The sequence below is a fragment of the Sciurus carolinensis genome, chromosome 11 (assembly GCF_902686445.1).
Source record: "Sciurus carolinensis chromosome 11, mSciCar1.2, whole genome shotgun sequence".
Lineage (NCBI taxonomy): Eukaryota > Metazoa > Chordata > Mammalia > Rodentia > Sciuridae > Sciurus > Sciurus carolinensis.
Genome location: NC_062223.1, coordinates 93,861,403 through 93,888,746, shown reverse-complemented (window position 1 = coordinate 93,888,746; position 27,344 = coordinate 93,861,403). Strand labels below are relative to the sequence as shown.

General features: G+C 37.6%; 1 protein-coding gene across 2 annotated transcripts in view; it reads right to left on the bottom strand.

Moving 5' to 3' along the window:
• The window catches only part of Fat3 (FAT atypical cadherin 3), a 595,529-nt gene that overhangs the window by 326,851 nt on the left and 241,334 nt on the right, over positions 1–27,344 (bottom strand). For both annotated transcript variants that reach the window (XR_007104020.1, XM_047518553.1), the window contains exon 3: positions 17,880–18,194. Coding sequence is in view for 1 of the 2 variants with exons in the window: in XM_047518553.1 (XP_047374509.1) it covers positions 17,880–18,194 (315 nt within the window). In the remaining variant the exon portion in view is untranslated. The remainder of the gene's footprint in view (positions 1–17,879; positions 18,195–27,344) is intronic.

Genomic DNA, 27,344 nt, shown 5'->3' with positions numbered 1-27,344 from the left:
AGGTTATTTGCTAAGCAGCAATACATCCACAGGTGGCTGATTTAGGTGTACAGCATGAAACATTTAAGTCTGCAGAAAAGAAAAGGTGACCTTTAATAAGATGATTGGCAAGGCAAATTCCCAAATGACCCAGGACAGTGGGGGATAAAAGAAAAAACAAAAAAACAAAAACTGTGCCTGGTTATCTCACTGTTTTCATGCCCTCTGGAAGCATCTGGAGTCTCCATCCTAAGAGCTTTCCCGTCCAAGTGTGGTGGTGCATGCCTGTAATCCCAGTGAATGTAGAGTCTGAGGCAGGAGGATCATAGCTTAATGGGATATAGCTTAATGGTGTAGTGCTCCTGCTTTCAAGCTTTCAATCCCCAGTACCACAAAAAAGCAGAGTTTTCCTGGTAGGTGATAGGGCTCCAAGCACCTGCTAGGTCTGGTTTAGCATTAAAGTCTGGCTTGATTTACATCTTGGGTACAGAGAAGCAAGAGATGATGAATACAGTGAGTCTCAGTGCACATTCAATTGGCAGTTACAACTGGTAGTTCTACATTTATCTTTGAAACGATAACTTCTCCTTATCAGCATCCTTTAAGAAGTATGAATGTTTTAATGTTTCATTGGGTATTACATGTCCCCAAACAGAACAGACTGGGACTCTTGCTCCAAAAAAGGATGAACACAGGATTCACACAAGAGTAGCTCCCCTAGTGCACAGAAGTGTTAGTGTAGAGTCATTCTTGTCTTGACAATGAACCTAGGAGGTAGAGGAAATTAAAGGTTTAAAGGGGAAAGAGCCATTGTTCAGTATAGATCCCTAAAAACGAAGTGCCATAAAATTGTAACAAAAGCTAGTGGGAAGTGTGCTGACAGACAGACCTTCTCTATCTTGAGGACAACGTTGCTCAGTTTGTACTGCCAGGGCTTAGAGCAGTATCTGATTTGGGGCTGGTTTTTCATACATGATTATTAAAGTAAGTAATACATTATTAATGTACAAGTCAAGGCAGAACAACACTATCAGTTCATTAAAGGTCAGAAAACATTAAATTTAGTTTATTTATGATGAGATTATGACAGACCTAAACCATAAAGTATGTAACTCACAGTTCTTAATTTTTTATTCACAGCGAAGTTTATGAACAGTTTTCTCTTCTTTTATCCCCACCCTTTTATTTAATTATCAATATAATTAACAGTTGACCTTCTTAAAAAATGAAGAATCTAAACAGGGCCACCTAGAATTGTCTGTTTCTCTTGTTTCTGAGATAAGAAATTCTAATTCTAGAGAACTTTTCTATAGGTTCCCTAGTTAGACTTTGATTTTGTTAAGCGGGTTATTACTAACCTAGAAGAGATGAAGAATGTGAACACTCTAATAATGTGAAGCACCACATGAATTACAATTATGATTGCAATTATTATTAGGATTTCTATAAGCAAAGACCAACTCCCATATTTCTCCTATTTATGAAACTAAAAGGCATTCTCCAAATAATTACCTGCTTCCACCCCCCCACATATCAAATCCCATTAAAATCAAACATAACAGAATGACAGCGTCAGAGGTAGAAGGGCATTGTGACATTGTTTTATCCATGCCCAAGTCTTTAACCATTTCTATTAATGTTAAAACCTTGCACATAATTGATGCTATAATTCCCAAAGCACTTCAGTATCCTAGGATAAACTGATTTAAAAAGAGACTAATGACTTCTTAATTTTCCTTCATGAACACTTAGGAGATCTTTAGAAGTATGTGCATTCTGAAGTCTTACAAATTGTGTCAATATAAAATTTCTTTCAATTCATCAGAGACAAAGAGAAGCTAGAGATGACATTTTGAAAACAGTTCAAATGTCAAGTGGAAATTTAAACAAAAGCAATTAGGAGAATTTCAGCTATGATTAGATTTCAAAAAGGCATAAGAACCATCTGCTACAAAGAGGAATTCAGGTATCCCTGTAAAATATTAGTGATACATACTATCAGCAATGAGTGAATTATTCATTCACTCATTCAGCATTCCCTCAGAGCATCTGCTATGTGTGAAGTCCTGTCCTAGGGATGGATAACCATTGTCTTAATCTTTTCCCTTGTGTCTACCACAAAAACAAACAAAGAGCTTTCCTGGTAGGTGACAGGGTTCTGAGCACCTATGCTAAGTCTGACCTGTTAAAAGTCTGGTTTTCTCTGGGTGATTTACTTCTTGTTGACAGAGGCATACAGCCTAGTGGGTACTCAATAAATAACACCAAATATTGAAAGAAATAATGAATGAATACATGGATGAATTAATTAACAAATATTGAATAAGAAACAACTCTTTCCCCAGTCTAAAGAATCTTATTTCTTTAAGTGGCAGCACATTTTCTATACTATGACTAGCCTAAAAAGCAAGAACAATATTTATTTGGTTTTGCTTTCTCTTTTCTGCAGCCTGCATATTGGAAACCAGAAAAAATACACCAGAAGAAAATTGAAAATCACCACAGAAAAAAACTTGCAAGTTTCATTTGGCTGGTAGTCTATGTAAACAGTGAAAAATGCAGTTGTATAATTATATGGAAAGCTAAGCAAACTATGACCTATGTCAAAAAGGTATACCATTCTCACATTAGGATAAGAGGATACTAACCAAGAGCACTACAGTACATTGAAGGTGGATGAAAAACTGAAGATATAGAAATTACTATAATCTAATAGGTTCTATCATAGTCAACAGTTAAATCTGTATAATTTATAAGATTTATGCAACTTGAGTCTCATCAATAGAAAATCTCATATTACTTTCTAGGATTTCCAAAAAAGCAGGCTTTTAAAATAGATTATTTATGACAATTTTCCTTCCATGGAAATGGGTCAGACCTGTACAGTCCCACCTGGTGTTTCCATCGAGACAGTCTCTTCACCAAGGCAATCAGTTCAGGGTGAGCAGCAACAGCCCTTGATCCCAGAATTAGATGCTGCAAAGCCCGCTACCACCTAGGCTGCACTTGCACTCTGTGGGAGGAGTCTTCAAGGTGACCCTTCTAGAACCCAGTGATTCGCAGCCTACTTACTATTCTAATACCTTATTTATATGATGTCTTGGCAGATGAGAAGCAGAAAATTAGGAGGCAGAATCCTAGAAGACAGAGGCATACTGAGAACAGAAGTGAATGCTGGCAGGACTTGAGGGAGGAGGAACAGATATTCCTGCATCAGATGGTCCCAGACAATAATTAGCAGTCCAAATGAAAACCTTAAATCCATGATGGGCTTCATAATTTGCAGGGCCCAGTTCAAAATGAAAATGTAAAGCCCCTTGTTCAAAAATTATGAAGAATTTCAGACAGTGACTGCATGCAGAGCATCCATTCAGGTATGGGGTCCTTCCTAGCATGAGGCCCTGTGTGATGGAGTGGATAGGTTGCAGGTCCAAGAAGCCAGTCCTGCTTCCATCACTTCATTCAGTAGCCTATGTTTGAAAAACTGGAAGACACATTTGATACACTTTTTGAAAGTGGTCCAGAAATATACTCTCTTTTCTGCTTATTTATTTTGGAATTTGAAGTGTTAAACTCCAGCTATCTGGGAAAACCTCTAACATATAATTCCTCTGTCTTGGGAAATACCAGATATGACTAAAATTTGAGGATGAAATGCAGTTACAAGCTTAGAATTCACCCTCAAACACAGGTCTCTCTTTTACTGTAAAGGGGTTTTGCTTTGTAAACAGACCATTTGCTCTTTTAGGCCTAAGTTTCCTATTTCTTTGTGTTCTCCCAACAACTATGCATACTGTTCTAAATCCATAAAGGCTTATTAAATCACAGTAGGATGAAAGCACGAAATAATTTAAGTCATTTACTAGTTATTACAACCCAGCAAAAGCACTGATAGAGATCTACAGAAAACATCTCTAATATTTCTAAACGTGCATGCAAAAATAAATCCACCAACTACATTTAATTAAGTATAAAAGTAAGAATTTGAAGACTCTGATTATCAGACTCTGCTTTCCACTGAAGTCATTTCATTGAGCACTAAAAATACTTAACTACTAAAATTGTAGAAATATGTCTAAATCTAGTTTCCTAATAAACCATTTTAATAAATATTCCTATTTCCCATGCATGAACACCATTTCTTCAGAAGAAAGCATTTCTCACTATGACAGAAAACAATTTAACTAAGTAAAAAATGTACTATTTAGAATGTACACAGTCGTGATGAAGTATGTCTTTATAAAATAGGAAATTTTAGAAAGAGGAGATGACTTAAGTGGCGGGAGGTAAAATTGGATTTGTCTTGCTTAACTGAAGTATCTGCAATGGCAACATATTTAAAAATGGTGCGCTGGCAAAGGCTTTACATTTTCTGCCTGAAATAGTCTGTTCTAACATGATGGATTTATTTTACATCTCCTCACTCATGTTCTCAGAGGCTTTCCTTCCTAAAACAACCAATAAATAGTATAACCATTTATTATTGCTAGGAAAAAAATCCCATAAAACCCATATTATTTACTTAATCTCTTCATTTTGAAGTTGTGTAACAGTAGCAATAACTTTGAGTTGATGGCAAAATAATTCTCGTCTGTGAGTTTTAAAAGGGTAAGGGTATTGTTTAATTCATGCTTGTGCTCTCTGTGTCTGATACAGCACCTGGTATACAGTAGTCACTCGTAAAACATGAAAGCATCATAGCATATATTAGAAATTTTTAAGACATTTAATGAGATTGTCAGTTTTCAAGAAAGAATTATTTATAAGCAAATTCTATTGAAGAACAAAAATTTTGGACATTTCTAATAATAGCTGTAATAGTTAGCATTTTAAATCATGTTATACATCCACAGATAAGCTAAATGTTTTGTAAAATATACTAGCTTATTTAATTCTCACAACGACTCAGTTTTCCCCATTTTAATGATGGGGAACCTGAGTCATAAAAAGTTAAGAAACCTGTCCATTATTATACGGTTACTATGTGAAGGAGATGAACTTCCCATCAAAGGTATTTTTTCCTTGTCAAGAGCAAAATGGGTGAATTTCACCAGGTGAAATTCCGAGAAGACAGGTGATTTTCATGCATGTCTTGTTCAATAGATTAAAGATGTCTAAATTGAATAATTCATTTTTAACAATGACATTGGAAAATTTTCCCATGAAACACCATGGATAAGATTTAACCCAGTAAATATTTATCTAAGACCTATTAAAAAAGAGTTTCAGGGCTTAATGAAACCACATGCTGGATATCATCTTATTTTAGGTCATGATCCATAGAATTTCACGAATGAAAGATGAAAAGTGACAGTAAACTTGCAAATCATTAGAGGGAAAATTCCAGCAATATCATGACCTACAAGCAGATATCTTTCACTGATATCCCCATAAATTCCATATCTAAAGTCTTATTCTAGTCTTTAACATGTGTGCAGCAAGCGACATTAGGGAACAGCTCTTCTTTCCTGAGCCTCTCTCCTGACTTGGCCTCCACAGTCTGTTATGGTCATTTTGCTTATATAAAGAGAACCTTATTTTTAATTTTGATGGCAAAAGTATATATTAGTACTAAAGGATATATTGGAGAATCTCAGGGCAAGGAGCACAGAGGAGTGTTAGTAAAGCCTGGACTGAATATTGTTAAGTCTTCGGGATCAAGCCTATCAGAGTCAGTCAGTCAGTCTGTCTGTCCGTATGTCAGCTGCTCTGCACACACAGGCACTCTACAGTTCTTGGATTTACAACTCCTCCATTCCATCACATCCAGAGACTATCTCTGAATTCCAATATTAAATTTCTGGTGTTCACCTCAATCTAATTGGCTGAGACGAAGCAGAAAGGACTAGGTGTCAGCCCTGAAGGAAAAGGGATGCGCCTGTGGGAAGCACAGATATTGCAAGGGTTATTTACAGCAAAATATCTTCTCTGGCTTCACTATACCCTGATATTGTCTTCTTGATTTCTTATGCTCACCTCTGCCCTGTGTCACCAATTCTGGTTAACTCAAGTTCTACCCTGTCTCTCTCCTCAGTCTTCTTTCCTTTCCTACAACGTCACTATCACTTAAGACTCAAAAAATCAGAGGTAGAGGTGGTCTCAGTGCTCTCAATAGCAAACAAATACCATCTTGCAAATAGCTCCCCATTCCCACTGGGCTGCAGTGGAGGCCATGGGTGGGCAGACAATGAAAAGCTGTTGGATTAATGATGCCTGCTGTACAAGAGGGAAATGCAGCAGCAACACAGGGTTAGGAAGAGATGTTTTTGATTTTGGTTCCAACTTATTAGTTTACAGTTGAGAGTTCTGAGGCCTACGGACATGAAATAAACTTGCCCACTATTATAAAAGTAATTAGTGGTGGGGGCTGGACAGAATCTGAACAATTCAAGTACTTGTATAAGTGCTCTTTTCAAGGTATCATATTGTTTTATTATTGGGAAATTGAAATATCTAAGATGGGGGAGAGGTTTTTAGAATCCTGAGAGATGACTCCCTCTTCAATCCCTCAGAGTTCACTTTTCATCACAGCGAATTTAGATGACAACCTATATGGAAGTCAACATATAAATGGTCTTAATCAAAGTGAACTCAATGAACCTGCAGGTAAAGTGTTTTACATATTCACAGTTAGAAAACAGCAACTACCTAAGGTCTTACTGATAGAATGTGATGCCAGATTAGCTAAAACACACTCTGTACTCATGCATACTTTTAACATTTATTTAGAGTATACTACATATCAAGTATTCTTTAAATTACTTCACATATGCTAACACATTTAATCTTAAAAGCAATTCATTAGTTACTATGATTATTTACCTTTTCATAGAGGAAACTGAAGCTCAGAGAAGTTGAGTAATTTGCCCAACATCACAAAGCTAAGAAATGGTAGAGCTGGGATTCAAATGCAAGCTCTCAAATACCACTCTAGTGGCTTCTTTCCAGGATTATTATGTAGCCTAAATATGACTGTGCAGATCAAAATGGAAAATAAATGGGGTCATTTTGCTATAAATTAATGAGACTGCTACAAATAACTCACTACATGCTGGTTTTATAAATTTGTTAAGAGTTTCATATGGTTTCCTAGAGTAATCTACCTTGACATGAGTAAAATTTAGAGATTTTTAAAACATTTATGATTTTTATAAGACTATTAAGATGCGAAGAACAAAGTCATTTAAAGATGACAGAAAGTGACAAAACTGAACTTGAAGTTCTCAAGGTCACTGATGAAACTATACTTTATCCTGCAGTAACTGTTCAGTATAGCAATTTTCAGTGCTGTTTTTGAAAAGGTGGTTCCAGAGAAATGACAAAAGAGCAAGACTCTCATGAGATCCTAATTCATGACACACACTCAGTGCCAATCGAGAGTTGCTTCCACGTGACCTCTCCCCCTTTTGCATAAACACTCCAGAGGAGATGACAGCATCATCCATGGATGATGTTCCACATGTCCTGAAATGACTGTGGTAATTCAATGCTATACAGGTCTCTTATCAAATTTCTCCCCTTTTACAACTACCCTCTGAAATAATCAAACTCAACCAGATCACTAGCACTGTAAAACAAAGAGCACGCACAAACCATCTGGCTAAGGAACAAGTAGCAAGAAGGTGCTAAAATTTTGAGCATTTGGTCTAATAACAGAGCACTGAGGTGGAAGACAGTGGGCCCTGAACTTTACCTTGTAGGAATTTCATTGGGTTGCCATAACAAAGTACTGAAAAGTGTGTTGCTTAAACAAGAGAAGTTGACTCTCAAACAGTTCTGGAGGCCAAAATCAGGGTATCAGCTCCAGGGGAGAATCCTTCCTAGTCTTTTCCTAGTTTCTAGTGATTGCCTGCAATTCTTGGCCTTCCCTGCTTTTTGGCACCATCATTCCAATCTCTTGTCTCTAACTCAGTCTCTGCCTCCATCTTCACCTGGCTGTCGCTGGGGCTCAGAATGCAACACTACAAGATGTGACACCTTTGCATACGACATCAATTGAAAGGAAATTGAGAAAACTGCAGAAGTGAAAAGTCCCTCTGATCTCCCATCCCCTTAGTGTTTTAAGACCCTCAGGAAACAGGTATCCTGTGCATTCTTGGAGGGAAGGAATATTACACTACGCAGCCAAGAAGAATCTGAACCAAAACACCTTGCCAAGTTCCCCATAGTTTATCACTATTAGGTCATAACCCTTTCAGTCCAGTATTCTTCCACACAACTGTCCATTCTTCATCCAAACTAAAGATACAAATATACAGTTTTATTTGGGTCTGTGGATCTTCATTTCTGAAGACTGCCATGTCACACAACGCTTGGGTTAAATAAATTTCCCTGCTTTTCTCTTGTTTTCCCTGCTTTTTGTAAAGGGGACTCATCAATGACTCTGACAAGGGTTGAGAAAAATACATTACTTTTTCTTTTCTTCACTGTCTTTCTTCCATACAAATTCCCTCTTCTGAGGACATTGGTCACTGAATTAGGGTCCACCTTTATCTAATATAATTTTATTTTAACTTAACACCTACAAAAGATACAATTTCCCAAATAAGGTCACATTGACAGGTATAGAGTAGAGGCTAGGACTTTAACATACCTTATGGGGGACACAATTCAACTCCTAATGCACCTATAAAATAAAGAATACACATAATCATCTGAAAGACTGCTCTGAACTCCAAAGTCCTGGGATCATTAATGGGTCTATTCAAGGTGTCCTGTTTTTCAATTTCAGTAGCATTTGTTTTTAGCATCGGGATGATTAATCAGATCAATCCCATCTCTGCATTGATCAGCTAGGTGACTTTGGGCAAGTCACCTATGTCCCGAGAGCCTCAGTTTTTCCCCACAATGACGGTGATTACAAAATGAGCTAACGTGTGAGCACACCAGCATGGCCTGGGCACTGAGCCATCGGTGTTCTGGATTAAGGCTCCTCTTCCCATCTTGCCTTCATACCCAGGAGGGAGGGGCACACAGCTGGGGAGTAACTAGGAGTCTCCCTGACAATGGCATCCAAGAACAGTGGGAGGCGGGCAGTAGTTTCAATTAAAATTCACAGTTTCCTTCAGAACAGAAGAAAGTAATAAACCAATGCAGTAAATTACTGCTGTGGAAATAACGCCCAGATAGAAGAAATAAAAGAGAAATTTATGACCTCAATCAATCTCTTTTTTTATACATAAACACAACTCCATCATCTGTTTTATTTATGTGACTCCATCACCCTCCCAAATAATTCTCAGTAATTCCCAATAGCAGTTTCCCCCACAGCTGAGCTGGAGGGACAGGCTGGCTCTCTAAGAACCCAGCCCTCTTACTACCTCCTCTCTGTGGGTCAGCAGGACAGGAGCAACACTGAAGATGGAGCATAGACATTAGCCTCAGGGTGACCAACATGCTGTAGCTCTGTGACGTGTCCCGGAGACATCTCCACCCAGGGCAGGTTTCCAGTCAGGGTACAGCATCATTTCTCTTATACTCTTATCATTTAGCTCCTGCCTGCTCATTTCTATCTTCTTTGCACCAAAGCTCCACATCCCTGCCTGCAATTTCAACTTTGTAAAGAAATGACACCTAAAACTCCTTTCATGGGTAACAACTGTGTTAACTCTGAGATCCAAATCTGTTTCTCATAGGCATAATAAAGCACATGCTATTGCCTAACTAGCAGCCCTGTCCTTCAGAATGTCTATTTATTTGGAAGTCAAATTACTTCCTGGTACAGATGGTCTCACCAGCTCACACCCAGCTGAAGTCTTCACAATCCTATGATGTATCCAAAGATGGTAATCTGGACAGTGGTATAAGTCTTTGCAAACCTCCCAGTTCCCTGGGGCTTGTAAATGAGCCCTGCATACTTACTAAGAATGCCAAAGCTCCCCAGAGACTTCATCTAGGTACGTGATGGCAGAATCCCTAATTGAGGTCAAAAGGATTCCCACCCCTCTTTTGCATCCACCTTTATTCCAGGAATGAGACAATCCACATATTTATCCATCAGAAGGCTGACATTAAGCAGGAACAGGATTTGGAGCTGCTTAAGCATTTCAAGGGAATAAACCCTGAAACTCTCAAAATAATCTCTTCATGCTGTTTTCTGGAGAAAGCTGCTCAAAACAGATTCTGATGAGAATTTTGTTGCCAGTCAAATCCTCTTCAAATACTAAGAGCTGAGAAAAAGATAACTTCATACACATTTATTATGCTTGAAGCTTTGTTATTGTTTTGTTCTCTCTTTCCCTCCCTCTCTCTCTCTCTCTAATGGATTTGATTTCAAGTAGTCATAATGTCTGAAGTCAAAGTGAAGTGAGGGCAGCTTTGAATTTCTCCCTGTTTTTATATTATTTCATTTTTATTATTAATGTTACTATGTATGCATAAGCATACATAATGTACACACACTTTCTTTTATTAAAGGTAACAACACTACCATGCCTCCATGTCTAGCCATTTATTTTGTATAGGATGTTTTATAAGGGCCATATGGAATGGGTTCTAGGAAGTATTCCATATTAGATCAGTGATTTTCAAAGAGGGCAATCCCTATCCCCAGACTTAAAAAAAAAAAAAATGTTTAGAGATATTTTTATTGTCACAACTAGGGGAAAGAGTGCTAGCATTGTAGAGGTCAGGGATACTGGTAATATTTTAAAATTCACATGACAATTTCCCAGAACAAAGAATTATCTAATGTCAATTAGATCTATCTAATGTCAATAGTATGGGGTTCAGAAACTCTGAAATTGGTACTTACATTAACAACAAGCATCTAAACAAAACCAAGCCACAGGAAGGCAGAGCCAGAGTCCAGCCTAGGAAAGAGTATGTTCTCCCTTGCCAGAAAGCCTAATCTGACCAAGCTATCTCCACCTGCTGTGACCCCAATCCCCACCCTCCAACCCACAGTTCAGAGTCGATCAAATGAGGAAAGGAGCAGCCTCCTCAGGACATAAAGGCAGTACAGAGAAGTTCCTTTTGTCCTTGTTCATTTGAAGCACATTCATATGGATGCAAAGGTCACTGCTGAATTTAAATAACCCCCTGTGATAAATCTGCATGAGCTCGATTTGTTCTACTGGACTTGTTGGATTAAATGAACACAATTTAATGTTCTATAGGACAAGGCCTCCTTTCATGGCTGAAAGAAGGAGCAAGGGTGATTTACAGTTTCATACATACTCATTCGCTACATTATCTGCTTTGTGCCTGGTACTTATGAATATCAACTCATCATCCAGCAGCCATTTCCACCCATTCAGGAGAATTTAGCTTTCCATTAGGAAGGGCCATGCCATCCAGAAAGAAAGGAGGAAAAAGAGAAAACAAAGAGAGATTTCCTAGTTTCCTCTGAAGTACAAATACCACTATTTGTACTCTTGTCCTTCACCCTGTTTTTTTTTTCTCTCTAAATCTCTGTAATTATACACGAAGTAAGGCTTCCTTCTGATTTCCTAGAAAAGACGGTTTTCTAAGCTGATAACCACCAAATAGATCTGTGCATAAATGTAGGGCTTAGCTTACTTAGAATGGCAAATTATTTTGAAATACCACTGTTATGAGCTAATGCTTTTTAAATAATGGTCTACTAAAACCCAATAGTGTTTTTATTTATTGAAGTATGTCTGGACTCCACTTGGTAACAAATTCTGCTTGATTCTATATATTTGGAAACATTATGCAAACCAAAATTTTTGAAACCCTAGGAATTCATGTGATTTTTTGCTCATGGACAATTACAGAGATGGAATTTTCATTTTTTCTACACTTCATAAAACAAAGTATAAGCAAGGATATGAGAATTGATTTGGGTAATGGGTGGAGTGAGCATTTTGAAAATTCATAGTAAATTCTCAAAATTCTAGCACTATTAGGTGACAGTGTTGGAATGATTTGTAAAGTTGGCTGTTTCTCAGGTGTGTTTCTCAGCATCCTGTTACTGCTTCAGTTTCCCTTAGGTAAATGATGTCGACAGCCTTGCTCTCCAGGTTCCCTGGGGAACAACTTCAGTATTACCCAGGAACTTGTTAGAAATGCAAATTACCAGTCTGCACCCCAGGAATCTTGGTCTAGTAAGCTCACCAGGTGATTATCAGACTGGAGTAGAACTTGAATTGCTCTGTTACGATTTTCATTAATGTTAACACTTGCTGCTCACATCTTATGCCATATACCAAAAGCCAAACTATTATTTAGGTTTGATTAAAAAGTAAAGATATACAATATATTAGTAAGCTATAATCTCCCATTTTAATAGGAAACAATTTCTACACCCTAAGTAATAAATAAAGGTAGAATTTGAGGTATTCCTGTAATGTAAGTATTGAAGATTTCTTTCTCTCAAATGATCTGGGTAGGCATACTGGGCAACTAGTTCACTTACACATAAAATACACTTTACTCAAGCTTATCTCAAGATGCTCACAGAAAGTCAAAGAAAGCCAACCTTCACTAGCACTCAAACGCCTGTGGAGATGCCAGTAAGCAGAAGCTCAGAGGGAGACACAGAAACAGTAGAAATAAAAGTCCATGTTCTGATAATAAACCATTGGCAGATCAGGCAAGGATCTTCTGCATAGACACACAGTCTGAGTACAGCATATGCTGATCCTGGATCTATGTTTTATGAAAGCAAAGGAAAAAGTGAAAAGATCACTTTATGTATGCTGTTATGGTTGGATGCGAGGTATTCCCCAAAATCTCATGTATGAGACTATGTTAAAAGCTTTAGAGAAAAAAATTATTGGGTTATGAGAGCCTTAACCCAATCAGTGATTAATCCCTGGAGTTTAGGTGAGTGATAACTGAAGGCAGGTAGGGGGTAGGGTGTGGCCGGAGGAAGTGGATACTGGAAGCATGCCTTTGGGGTATATATTTTGTACCTGGCGAGTGCAGTCTCTCTCTGCTTCCTGATCATTATGTGAGCCTTTTCCCTCCACCACAGTCTTCTGCCATGATGTTTAGCCTCACCTTGAGCCCCGAGAAATAGAGCTGGCTATCCATGGACTGAGACCTCTGAAACTGTGAGCCACCAAATATATTTTTCCTAATTCTAAAATTGTTCTTATCAGGTTTTTAGTTACGGCAGCAGAAAAAACTTATTAACATATGCTTTTCCTTCTAAAATAATTCTTTTAAGAAGTAGCCAGGCATGGTGGCACATGCCTATAATTCCAGTGGCTTGGGAGGCTGAGATAGGAGGATCGCAATTTCATAGCCAGCCTCAGCAATGGCAAGGCATTAAACTACTCAGTGAGACTCTGTCTCTAAATAAAATACAAAATAGGGCTGGGGATGTGGCTCAGTGGTTGAGTGTCCCTGAGTTCAATCCCCGATATCCAATTAAAAAAAAAAAAAAAAGAAGTAGACCTCATAGAAAAAAAATTTTTTAAAAAGGATGCTCTTTAAAATCTAAATATTATCAAACCCCAAACACAGGATTTGCATATTATTTGGTACTTCTAATTATAAGACTCTGGACATTCATGGCTCTTTTAAAATACCTTTTCTGATGATATCATGCCTCTGAAAAGAGCTCAAATAGCAACAAACAGGCTGTCCAGGTCTGTGTACCTAGTTTATAGTCCCTGGATATTCAACAGGCTTCTCTCCCTGCAGATCAACCCACTCTTCAGGGCCCACTTCAGGTCCGTGCAGCTCCCTAGCCACTTCACCTGCTCTGACCAATATTACCCTGTTTATAGCTTACAGTCCATAGAGTTCAACCATTTATTTTTAAAATAAGCCTTATATCATATGTGTGATAGTCCATGTTTCCCATGAGACTGAATTCCCTAAGTGCGGAAATTCTCTTCTGTCTTATCTCCCACCCTACCAGCACCTGGAGCTTAGGTCAATATTGGTACATAATGTACTTTATAAAACTGAATTTATTTCCTGGCAGTACATATCTACCAGTAAGGCAAGGCATCACTGACGTCAAAGGATGCCTTCCTCAAAAGACAGTGGGGGACTGGAATTATGGCTCAGTGGTAGAGTGCTTGCCTGGCATGCGTGAGGCCCTGGGTTCGATCCTGAGCACCACATAAAAATAAAATAAAGGTATTGTGTCCACCTACAAATAAAAAACAAAATATTCTAAAAAAAAAAAAAAAAAAAGACAGTGGGGACCTGAAGCAATCTGCTTACAGTTTATACAACCTTTTCTACTGGGGAACATGGGGTAAAAACAATACTTATGGCTCACAATTATTGAGTGACTGTACTCATGGTGGCATGCCAACCCTGTGCTAAGTGGATTCCATACTGTAGACATGATGGAAATAAATATCCTGAACTTCTAGAGGAACTTCCCACCCCTGTTCCCCAGTTTAGACTAGATGATTAGTGAGTGGCCAGCTTGAATTTTTTACAGGTGATGGAAGGAAGTGAAGTTCCTGCTAACTCAAAGAGGCTTGAACACCAGCTGTTAGTGTCGCCCCTCAGAACATGTGGGTGAGCCTCTGAAAGCAACACTAGACACTGCATTTCAGTGAATTCAGCTGCTGAGCCTGGAATTAATCAGGGTTCCACATACAGCCCCCAAAAGGCCTCACAGCACTACAACTTTTATTTTTCTTCTTAAGCGACAAGAATTACTGAAGAAAATAGACAGACTACTCATTCTGCATGATCCCAAGTCTGGTAGAGAACAGAATCTCTAATAGAGAAATCTCTTCATTTGGGGTGAGGGACATCTACTATGTGCTACAAGCTGTGGACCATAAGTATTGACATAATTTGCATTTGAATTAATCATTTTAATCTTTATTATGTAATTCATTGCCAAGACCAAACAAAACTCTATAAATTTTAGCTCTACCACAAAGAAAAGAATAAAAGGTCAATTTATTAGTGTCAGCAATTCAGTTGGAAAAAAATCTAACGCATAAATCTTTCCTAAATACACTGGATAAGCTATTCCTTCCACTTCACTACTGGAAAATGATATAGTGATGTAATTGAAAGAAATGCCAAAAATTAGAGTTTATGTTAGCAAGTCTGTCAAGTGCCACAGATAGCACCATACCTTGAGCAACATACTTAAGGAAAATTCCACCTGGCTTGTGGTTCTGTGGGTCTCATTAGAAATAGGCATAGAAATCACATGAGTCTAACGGAGCTCTATCATTTACCAACAGCTTTCAAACTCATCCTGACATTCTGTTTTCACAAGCCACCCCTGTGGAGTAAACAATGCATTCTCATTTTCCAGATGAGAAACTGAGGTCCAAAGAAATTAAATGATGTGTCTGTGATGACTGTAAACAGGATAGGGTATTAACAATCACCGTGGGATTTCACTGTGCCCCAGGCCCTGTGATAAACATTTCACATGAGGACCCCTAAACTCTGCAACAATCTTTCCTTGCTGAAACCTGAATTTCCAAGAGGTTCAATACCTTGCCTGAGTCTTGAAGCTGGTGAAGTCAGCTTTGGATTTGGTGTGTTCCATAGTGTTTCCCAGTTAGAAAATGTAGAGCAAGAATTTGAAACCCAGGATTTCTAACCCCAGATTCTGCTTCCTCCATGGGGACATCCCTGACCATCCCTCTAACCAACACAATACAGAATAAAGCTCCCCTACAGAAATAAATTATTGCATTCTTTCACTGTATCATAAGTATTTGTTAATTATTCTACTAATTTCATTCTACTTTGTGTCCCTGAAAGGTTTGGACCATGTCTTAAGTTTATAACCTTGTTTATTAGATCTTGCTATAAAACTAATAGGCATAATAAATGCTTAGTGATTGAATAACTAGACAAATAAAATTCAGCATCTTCATTTTCTATGTCTGAAAACTACAAGTATGCTATATACTTCTTTTATATAATTAGACAAGTTAAACAAAAATGCCATTCCTGGCACAAATGCTCTTTTAAATTCTACAGGGCAGGCAAGGACAGAAAATTATGGATATGACTAAGACTCTTACTATGCAATGTAGGCCAAACTATGATAATACAGGTCTTTCTGAAATTTCATGTGCAAACTTTTAAAGGTTGTGTAAAAGATAGCTGTAGTTATATCAGTGTACAAAACATACTGTCTAAGTTCTTCATATCCTACCCAAATTCTTACCCATAGTTGGTATTCTTCATTTTCATTCCTAAATAGAAGAGGACACTTGAACCTTCCCTTTTGCAATACTGTTTTTTAACTTAAAAAGAGGATGCTAGGGGGCTGGGTTGTAGCTCAGTGGCTGAGCACTTGTTGGCATGTGTGAGGCACTGGGTTCAATCCTCAATACCACATAAAAATAAATAAATAAAATAAAGGCATTGTGTCCATCTACAACTAAAACAAAATACTTTTTAAAAAAGAGTATGCTAGGCCCACCACTAATGAAATGATTCAGTGGCAACAGGACCCAGATGGAAAACACAGAATCTGACTGGGGCATTTCAGACTCTGCTGGGCTGTGAATGCAAAGATGTCTGCACCCTCAATTTCTTTACTGGGACTTTAAAAAGTACTTTTGTTCTCCCTCTTTCCTCTCTCCCTCTTCCCTTCCCCTTACTCTGACATTTGAAAAGTCTTTAAATTCAATTTTCTGTCTGATCAGTCCATGGATTTCTTTGTTATAACAAAACAAATCAGGAGGTTCCTTCCTCAAGTACATAGGGACTTGCCCAGTCTTAGTGAGTGTGGCTCTGACAGGTTGGACAATCTCCTCTGAGTCCTCTCCTTCCAATACAAGGCAGCCTCAGTCGGACATTCCTAACCAATGACCACTCTGTCTTACAATGAAACACCAGGCAACTCCTGTCATATACCATTTGAATCAGAAGTTGGAGGACATAATGACCAACTCTCTCAAAATTAGAGAAAAATGATAATTAAAAAAAAAATCTGGCATTCTCTTCAAATAATTTCAATGACAATCTGACATTTATAACCTTTGTGGGGTCAGCAGTACCTTCCTCCTTTAACAAAAAAAGGCAGGAGAAGTAACTATCAACTCTCTCAGTGGTTCATAGGGAAAGCTAAGTCTGTCCACACCAAAAAGTATCAACCTAAACTTTGGACCAATACCAGCTCATTGGCAGAAGGCAAAATTAATTTACATTATTCTAAATTTCGGTGAATTAATGCCCTGTCAACTATATCCCTGAGTGTTTTATTCCTTTGTTCAGTTCTAAAAGTGGCAAATCACAAGCAAGCGGTGGCCCTCTAAGGTCTATTCTGTTGGGCACCTTTCCAGTGGGTGTCTTTGTCTCAAAGCACATTCAACCAAACTCCACACCTGCTGGTAATCCTCAGGCTTTTCTGACCTTTACTCAACAAATTCAGTTTGTATTATAATCTTTAGAAACCTTTTGAACAAAAGATTTAAAAAATTAAAGTTTTTTCATATTTTATGTAAATATTGGGACACTGGAAGTTGTTTTGAAAATTGACACTTCATTGATGGGCAGTGCAGTAATTACAAAACATGTGGAGGTGTAAGGTTAAAGGAGTCTGTCTGCAGACAAGTCTGTCTAGAGCCAATCAAGGGAGAAGTTCATAGAAGTACAGGCCTTGCAAGGTCAGCTGGGCAAGCCAGGCTACTCTCACCCAAGAACCCTGGGCAGAATAGGCTGCTCTCTCCCAAGAAAGAGAAGGGGGCAGTCATCAATCTCAGATGCCAGGAAACCACATTTCATTATAATGAACAAAGCAAATCCACAGCTTTCCATGAAAACCTGATTCCTATTGAACCACTTCACCTCAATGTTAGGTGAAATTAACACACACCAAAGAGGCAGGAGGAGCATTCGCCTTTCTAGAAACCACTTCCAGAAAGGAGATGTTTCTCTCTAGACAATAAAATAAATAATCTGGAACATAAGGGTCAGACTGATATGCTTAAATGCTGGACTATCAATATAAAAAAAAAATCTTATAAGCATTCCCTTACCTGTTTTGATATTGATGGCAAAAAAATTCTGAGGATTCCCACTTGTGATTCTGTATGTCAGTTTGTCATTGGAACTGGAGTCTGGATCTTCAGCCTGAATCTGAATGACAGATACATCCTTGGGAGAATTTTCCATGACAACAGGATAATAAATAGGTTCTGAGGTCAGTGGGGCATTGTCATTCACATCTTCAACTTCAATGTAGACCTCGATGGTGGCGTAGAGTGGGACCACACCCCGGTCTGTGGCATACACTGTCAGCCAGTAGGATCCTGTTGTCTCGCGGTCAAGAACATCTGCAGCAGTGATGACCCCTAAGAGAAAATGGTGAGAGCATGACTGCTACAGAAAAAGAAGACACCGAGTTAGCAGCCCCTTTTCCAGAGAGTTGTGCTGAATAATCTTGGCATATAGGGAAAAAATCCACAATACAAGATTAAATTAGGATATCATTCTTTACATAAGAAGATGATTTCTCTACTATTTGTGAAGCATAATTGCATTCATAAATACTTCATTTGAATTTTGGAGATAGACATGTCATACATATAGAGAAAGAGAAAGAGACAATGGGGAGAGATGGGAAGATAGCGAGTCAGGGATCAAAACACGTTCTTGTCGAACAGGAAATCCGTGCCACTGCCAGCCAATATCTCCATTTGACCTGATGTTGATTTCCTAAGCAGCAAAAATCTCTTTTTTGGTAAATAATTATGTCTACTCATTCACAAAAATGAAAAAGACCTTTCAAATGTTCTTTTGCCTGTTAGAATGGATAGCATTTTGCCTGCCAGGATGTAAGCCTCTCATACTGCTTCCCTGAAAATTAAATGTCACAGTTATTCCACAATTATCAGAGAAGCAGACATTTCAACACACTTTATGAAGGACTTCCATCCTCCTCAAGAACTCTACAGAGGGCCCTAAATAAACCCTGACCCACTTTAAGAGATGCTCATGGACACTCGTTTTTTAAATTGGGTACACAAAAACACTAGATCCACTTCCCCCACATCTTTTCCATTTCATAGGTGAAATAAGCAACAGCCAGGAAATCAGACATCTGCCAGAAAAGCCACAGAGAAAACACAGTGCTTGTTATGTCTTTACAGTCCTCATCCAAGATAGGGAAAGGATCATAAATGATGTCCATCATCTTGGGAAACTCTCGGTCTCAGCTTATAAAATCTCAGGGTGTTCACAGAAGGTGTGAAATTCATGTAAATCCTTTCAAAGATTAAAAAAAATGCACAAAGAAGTCAAGAACCCTCTCTCCAGTTTTTCATCCTGGAACACTCTAGCCTCTGTATTCCTGTTGGACTTTCTGTCTAAATTAAGCATATAATTTGGCCTGCAGACCCTATAAACTCAAACTGCCAAGTACAGCAAGTAGGAGGGAAGAAGGTGTCTGTCTAGAAACAGCAGGCTGAAATACTCGGAGTTGCCCTAAAACTTTCAAAGGAAGATTTACCCAACTGATGTTGACATTTCAGTTCCAAAGTTATTCACTGAAGAATCCTGCATATTGATAAGCTATGAGACAACAGACAATCTTAAATATTCTCAATGGAAATATGTAAAACATAATGAATTCCTGTAAAATCATGGATGATACCTGGAGTCAGAACAGAAATGCCAATGTGACATTTGAAAAGCAGATGCAAGACAGGGAAATTACAAGAAAATGAGAAAAAGTTAAAACAAAACCAATGATTATAAACACAGCGATGTGTGTTTGCTAATTGAATAACTGGCAGACAGTTCAATAAACTGGGCTGAGCTCAAGTAGAAAGTCAACAGGACATTAAGGTTCAGAGGAGGCTCTGAGGGCTGAAGACCAAGCCAGGTGTGAGTACATCTGTGAAGAGAACACATGCCTGTCACAGACACCATGGCTAATTTTGTGGAGCACCCACAGTTACGGGTGCCGCTGCCACCCAGGGCAAAAGGAGTTCTGCTAGTCAAAAGTGGACATGACATGAAACCAGGCAGCTTCCGGATGGGATACAAAATGCAGGAGCACTTTATAGTCTCAGTACTCAGATCTCACATATCTCTGTGAAGTTTAACTTTAAAGAATTCATATTTTTTTCTGTTTATTTTAATTTTAACTTCAATTGTTGATTGCTAGTATATAAAATAAGACTGTTCTATGTTGATCTTGTACATGAAACCCTGGTTCAACTTGCTTATTAGTTTTAACAGATTTTTAAAATGAATTCCATAGTTTTCCACAAAATGACCATATCATCTCAAAATAGAGACAGCTTCCTAACCAGTCATTACTATCATCACTTCCTCCACACACATCAATATGTAAATGTTGTATACCTGATACCATGATAAGTGTGACAGAGGCAATTCTCATTAAGAATTTCAAATCTTTCATGCATTCAGCAAATCTTTTACAGTGCAAGCACTCATGAAGCATTGGCTATTTTTTTTCACCATTTTACAAATTAGGAAACAGATTTACGTTTAATAACTTGCCAATGTTCACTCCACCAGTAAAGGCAATCTCCAAACTTTGGTGTGTGAAACTTGTAAACAGTTCCTAGCCAAAACTATATTGTCTTTTAATCTATGTAGAAGTCAAGCCCACATAGAATTTCACGTCCACAGGTTTTCCTCCTCTGATAGAGAAGTGTCATTATGTGAGCAAGTACTATTTAGTTAATATTATATTTTATTTGGGTTCTCCATACTGACTGTAGAAATCATAAAAAATATATATCTTGGTATATCCTGTTATGTCTTTGCAAATATAAATATGAAAAATAAAAGCAGAATGTATTCTCTTCAATGAGAGTCTGTTTTGATTTATAAAAATAAGCAGAACATGACTGCCTGTGACATATCTTTGGTCCATTACCAGCACGGTCCTGAACGAGTCATCTCAGAAAAGCATCTCTTCTGTCTGCCTGTTGGTAGAAAGTAGGTTCTGAATGGGCAGAGTCTCTGGTTAACCAATACTCTGCCCATAGTAGTGCCTGGCACACAGCAGACCCTTAATAGATGTGTGTGTTGCACAAGCAATCAACAGTAGGCTAGTGGTCATCACTGAAAGGATAAGTCAATCAAACTTGCTCAATCAGATCTGATCTCAAAGAATACTAGGCACAACAGACTCCCTAATGAAACCCCTTCCCGCATACACACACAGCATTCTTAACCCAGCACCCAGCTCTGTTTGGACTCAAGTGATGGGGCTCCATTACATACTAGGGAGTTTTAGCTAACATAAGATTATTCACACTGAAACAAACAGTAGGTCTTTGTAACGTGGACACAATTTCTACCTGTACCTTTATACATATCCCAGGATAAAACTAAACAAGCCTGCAAACAGTATCTCATTTGTGATAGTGCTTCAAGTATCAGAAGATAGCAGTGTCTTTCCGGGGCTTTTGTTCTCCAGTCTAAGAATTCCTTTCTCAGGTGCCATGCTGACTGCTAGTTCATTCTTCATCCCAATCTGAATCAATAGGATATGACCCCTATTCATTCACAAATGTGTATTGAGTGGAATTGGAATGGGTGATAAATAACGTCTCATCTGCAGGGAGCTTCTTACATGTTCCAGTTAGTGCTTCTCAGTGGAAAGTACTTAATAGCCCAGGCAGGAACACATCCGTCCCTCAAGTTTTCACCTATCATCCAAATGCTCAAAGCAGAGTCAAATGAATGCTCAAATTTCATATTTATGAAAATGCCATTATAAACTCTTTAGAAATTTACTTGGGAATTTTTCTACTCTTCATTTTTGAAATATGCTTATGTTTAAAAAATTTTTTTTTGCATGTCGTCTTTATTTCCTGTATAAAAAAGGCAATGCAAACTAGAATTCTTTGGGCATCTTAATATTTAATTATAGAACAGACCCACTGATAGTATCTATTTATTTTTTTGTTTATTTTATTGCTGCAGAACTATGCACAGCTTGAACTTGAATTAGTTGATCTCAGCATGAGACATACATTTGCTATAATTCTTCTTTATTCATAAACAAATATTAGAAAAATATGTATGCACATTGTAACTATATTGGCTTTAAATATCTGAGACAAAAGGGAAAAATGGATGGAGCTATTCGTAACCAGATAAATATTACATGCTGAGCTATTTGCCTTATCTACTTTCTAGTCATATCCCCATATGCCACAAAACACGTCTCAAATGACATCTTGCCTCAGAAGAATGACACCCAATCACAAATGACAGTTCTAAACAATCCATGGACATATGGCTTAGGAATGCTTTGAGGTCATGTACTCATTACATGATACAATTACCTGGCAGAGATAAATATTGCAATTAAAACCAAACAAAATTTAAAAACACTTTGATGGTATATTCTTTATAGATGACCCTAATAGATTCTGTTTACTTAATGTCTAATATATTTAATCCTTTCTAATCAACCAAAATAGCACCTTTCAATTCTCAGGGCATTAAAAAAAATGTTCAAAATTTTTATTCTGAAATAATTATGGATTACCGGAAGGAACAAAGAAACACACAGAATTTCTCTTTTACCCATTCTCCTCCGATGTTGACATCTCACTACATTTTTAGATAGCTTATTACGTCAAGAGTCACATAAAACTCCATAAAACTCTGAGAGCACATAATACTCCTTCATAGGTTCTATCTCACCTTTAGCCAGCTCTTCCTTGGCTCCAGCAAGATTTCACAGATGCTGTTTTTCTGATATTTTTCCATTCAACCCTGAACCTGCATAAGACTCTTAATGATGTAGCAAGGACAACTGTTCTTTATAGAGCATGATACCAGTTAAGAAAGAATGGGGCTTCTTATCCATATAGTTCCAACCAGAGTCACTCCATGCACCCTCTAATCCTATCTATAACTGCTGCCAGTCTGAAATACATGGCACAACTGAGAAGAGCTGACATGGGATGAATGGAGGTTAGTACAGAAAATGTGAGTGGAGAGGGACTTAACTTAGATATTTATAATGTTTCTAATATATTTTAGTGTACAGGTTTCATATGTGCCTATACTTTTATATGCTTTACATATCACATATGTGGTATAGATTTAAATATATACTTTAATGCACTATTTTAATTGGAGATTTTTAAGTGAGTCACTCAGCAAATCAAGTGGGCAAAGTCAGACTTGGACTGTGGAGCACTGAATTGGAGTCACACACTCCTTTCATTCCATGAGGCCTGCCTCTGATGATCTATCTACATGTGTGCATTATCATGAAAAAGAAAGCAATTCCAAGCCCACCTGCTCCTCACAGCCGGTTAGCACCAGCTCTTAGGTAGGATATTCAGCAGTTTCATTATTCTCCACAATTTCTAAAAGTTGTTGCATTGTACTATACTGAATCCAATTTTATATCTCCTCAGAAGATCCTCAGATGTTGGAATGCTTTGAGACCCAGTGATTAGAGGGTTGATTTTTCTTTTAATATCCATTACTCTTTTACTTCTGTGCATGTCTGTACAGGCTACCCATTCTATCCGGGCCTCCCAGATCTCTTACATCTCCTGGAGAATTAAGAGAACTCTCCCTACTCAGCCAGTCAAAGATAGGGGCTTACCCTTTCCCCTTCTGCTTTGTTTGTTTATTTGTTTTCAGCACTTTATTTTCATCCTCATTTTACTACGAACTCCCTGGGGGAAAAGAACATTTTGTCTTCTGTTCTCTATCCTAAGATAGCTGGAAACTGAAAACTATAAATGTTGAATATGTAAATGAAGGATAACAACTAACATTTGGTAAATTCAGGCAAGTTAGGATGCCTACCTCTTTAAAGACAAACACCCCAAAGAATAACTGCATTAGGGGAAAAAAAAAAAAAAAAAACTTGATTCAACTAGATATTTTGCTATTCTGTGATCATAAAACAAAATGGGACAGATTGAGTTTGTAATCAATTTAACTCATATCTGATATATATGCAGAACTGATAGTCTCTTAAATTCTACATTTCATCTATGAATGACCCTATTTAATAAAATAATTCTCTAAAAATGATATCCAGTAATGTGTTGTCCCTTCGCTACCTACAATACACATAGAGCCATGGTAATATCCTCCAGTCTTGAAGCAAGGATGCAGCTTGATGAAGACATTAGCAGCTTTCATCATGGTCTTAAATGCCGTCTTGCCCCTGTGTCCACACAGTAATGTGAATCAATGCCTCCAAGCTCGCAGATAAAGCAACACAAGGCACTCTCCCCAGCTCTTATCCCCACAGGCACATCTACTCTTGGACACTTTTGTCCTACTCTTCCCTCTTCCTCATGCCGAAGCCTATTGATTAGACATCTTTTATCTTTGCAGAAGGGGAAGAAAAACCCACGACACAGTTGTGGGGAACAATTACATCCACAAACGCAAGCAGCCTTCATTCCTTGTTATTTCAAAAGGCTTAGAGCTGGAGAGTTGCACATGAGATTAAGGCAAAGGGCTGCAGGCTGAATTCAAGATTTTATGTGGAGTTAATGAAAACAGACAGCTCTCCTTGTCTATTTGGGACCCAGGGAGTCTAAAACCTAGCTTCACACTCAAAAACCTCCTCACCAGTGAAGTCGGATAGGCTGAGAAAACACATACTTGCTACTTGATTTTTTTTTTTTAAAGACAAACTTTTTGGTACCAGTTTTTAGAGCATTTCAAATACACACCTGTTCTCTCTATGGAAACGGCAATCTGTGTAGCTGGCACCAGGCACCAAAAGTATAAAAATGGGAAACAAGCACCAGGATGAGCGAAGCACATCTGGCTTGGAGTGTTTTCTCATTCTGTAACCTGTGGTCTTTGCTAATTTGCGTACCCACCATACACAACACAAATGACACAGATCCATACAACCAAAGAGAAAAGAAGGTTGAAACCTAGTGGAACAGTATCCTCACTTAATATATGAAGTACAGTCAAGAATTGCTTGTGTTGAGTGGCTGAAAATGTGGAGGTTGTAACATCACAAGCAAAGTGGACTGCATTCCACTTCTTTAGAAGAAGAAATGAGCACTAAGGACAGCAGGAAGGATTTTGGATTTATTGTTACAAATATTTTCTGCTACTAAGAGTTGATAAGAAATAGCTATGGAAAGAAAGCTGAAGACTTTTTTTTTTTTTATTCCCATTTCAGAGAGAAGGAAAGGGAGAGAGAGCTCATTCACCTAGCAGGAACTTCTGGAGCATTCTAACTGGTTGCTAGGTCAGTATTTGTGTTTAAAATTATTTAATACTTCACTGTAAAAGAAAATATAAAATATCAGTTACCATAAAGCATCCATTACCTCATGGTCTAGTGATAATAACTATTAATATCATTGGTGTATTACCTTTGCTGTATATTATTTTCACCCCAAAGTTGTACATTTCTTTGTAATTGTGGACCCTCACTGTTGCATACTGAATATCATTCCATATTAGTAACTGTACGTCTATATGATTCACTTTTTTCCTGTCTTACCTATTTCTATACCCTCCTCCTTTCCTTTCAGACTCCTTTGTCTAACCTACTAAACTTTTCTTCTTCTCCTCCCCACCTTTTATTGTAGTTTAGCTTCCTCATATCAGTGAAAATATTTGATCTTTGGTTTTTGGGGGACTGACTTATTTCACTTAGCATGAGAGTTGCCAGATCTATCCATTTACTAATGCCATAATTTCATTCTTCTTTATGGCTGAGTAATATTCCATTGTGTATATACATACCACAATATCTTTACCCATTCACCTGTTGATAGGCATCTAGGTTGGTTCCATAGCTTACCTATTGTGCATTATGTTGCTATAAACTGATGTGACTGTGGTTGTGTCTCTGTGGTATGCTGATTTTAAGTCATTTGCATAAATGCCAAGGAGTGGGATAATTGGGTCTAATGGTGGTTCTGAGCAATCTCCATATTGCTTTCCAGAATGACTCCATTTCACCAACAATGTATGAGCATTCCCTTTTCCCACATGCTTGCCAACATTTGTTTTTACTTTTGTTCTTGTTAATTTTCATTCTGACTGCATTAAGATGGAATCTCAGTATAGTTTTGACTTGTATTACTCTAACTGCTAGAGACATTGAACATTTTTTCATATATTTGTTGATCATTAGTATTTCTTCTTTTAAGAAGGGTCTGTTCAGTTCTTTTACCCATTTATTGATTGGATCATTTGGTTTGTTTTTGTTTTTGTTTTGTTGGTGTTAAGCTTCTTGAGTTTTTTGTATATTCCAGAAATTAATACCTTATTTGAGGTGCACATGGCAAAACTTTTCTTCCATTTTGTAGGTTCTCTCTTAAAGCTCTTGATTGCTCCTTTTGCTGTGAAGAAACTTTTTAGTTGGATGTCATTCCATTGATTATTTTATTTCTTATGCTTCAGGAGTCTTGCTCAGGAAGTCAGTTCCTGTGTCAATATGTTGAAGTGTTGGTCTTACCTTTTCTTCTAGTAGGCACAGAGTATCTGGTTTAATTCTTACATCTTTGATTCACTTAAAGTTGATTTTTGTGTGGAATGAGAGATAGGAATTAATTTTAATTCTATTACATATGGATTTCCAGTTTTCCCAGAAAATTTGTTGAAGAGGCTATCTTTTCTCCAGTGTGTGTTTTTGATGTCTTTGTCTAGTATGAGTTAGTTGAATTTGTGTGGGTTTGTCTCTGTGTCTACTCTGTTCCATTGGTCTTCTTGACTATTTTGGTGCCAATATCATTCCATTTTTGTTATTATAGCTCTATAGTATAATTTATGGTCTGGTATTGTGGCGCTTCCTGCTTCTAAGGATTGCTGTGGCTATTCTGGGCCTCTTATTTTTTCAATTGAATTTAATGACTGCTTTTTCTATTTCTACGAAGAACATCATTGGAATTTTGATGGGAATTACATTGACTGTGTATAGCACTTTTTGATAATATTGATTCTGCCTATCTAACAACAGAGGAGATCTTTCCATCTTCTAAGGTCTTCCTCAATTCCTTTCTTTAGTGTTCTGTAGTTTTCCTTTTAGATATCCTTCAACTCTTTTGTTCAATTTTAATGACAACAAAGTATTTGAGGCTCACTTGCCCACTACCCATTAAACAGTAAACTTCTTATGTGTAAGAATTCTTTCTATTCCATCATTTATATATCCTAGAACACAGACTAGCGCATACTAGATGCTTAAAAAATAGTGATTGAAATACTCGTAGGACATTTATTATTTATTTAATGAAGCTCCACTTGCTAGTTCATTTGTGAGGTAGTATTTTTTTTTTTTCACTAATGTAAGTCTTGCTTAGGTGAACACTTTGTACCTGTATATTGTTTCAATTATTGCTTAGGATAATCACTAGAAGTTGAATTGATTTGTCAAATGGTATGTACATTTTAAAATGGGTTTGACTAATGTGCCTTCCAGAAAGTGGGCACCGATAGAAAGACTGTACTAATTATACTGCCACCAGCAGTATCTGATCATTATGTGTTTCATATTATTT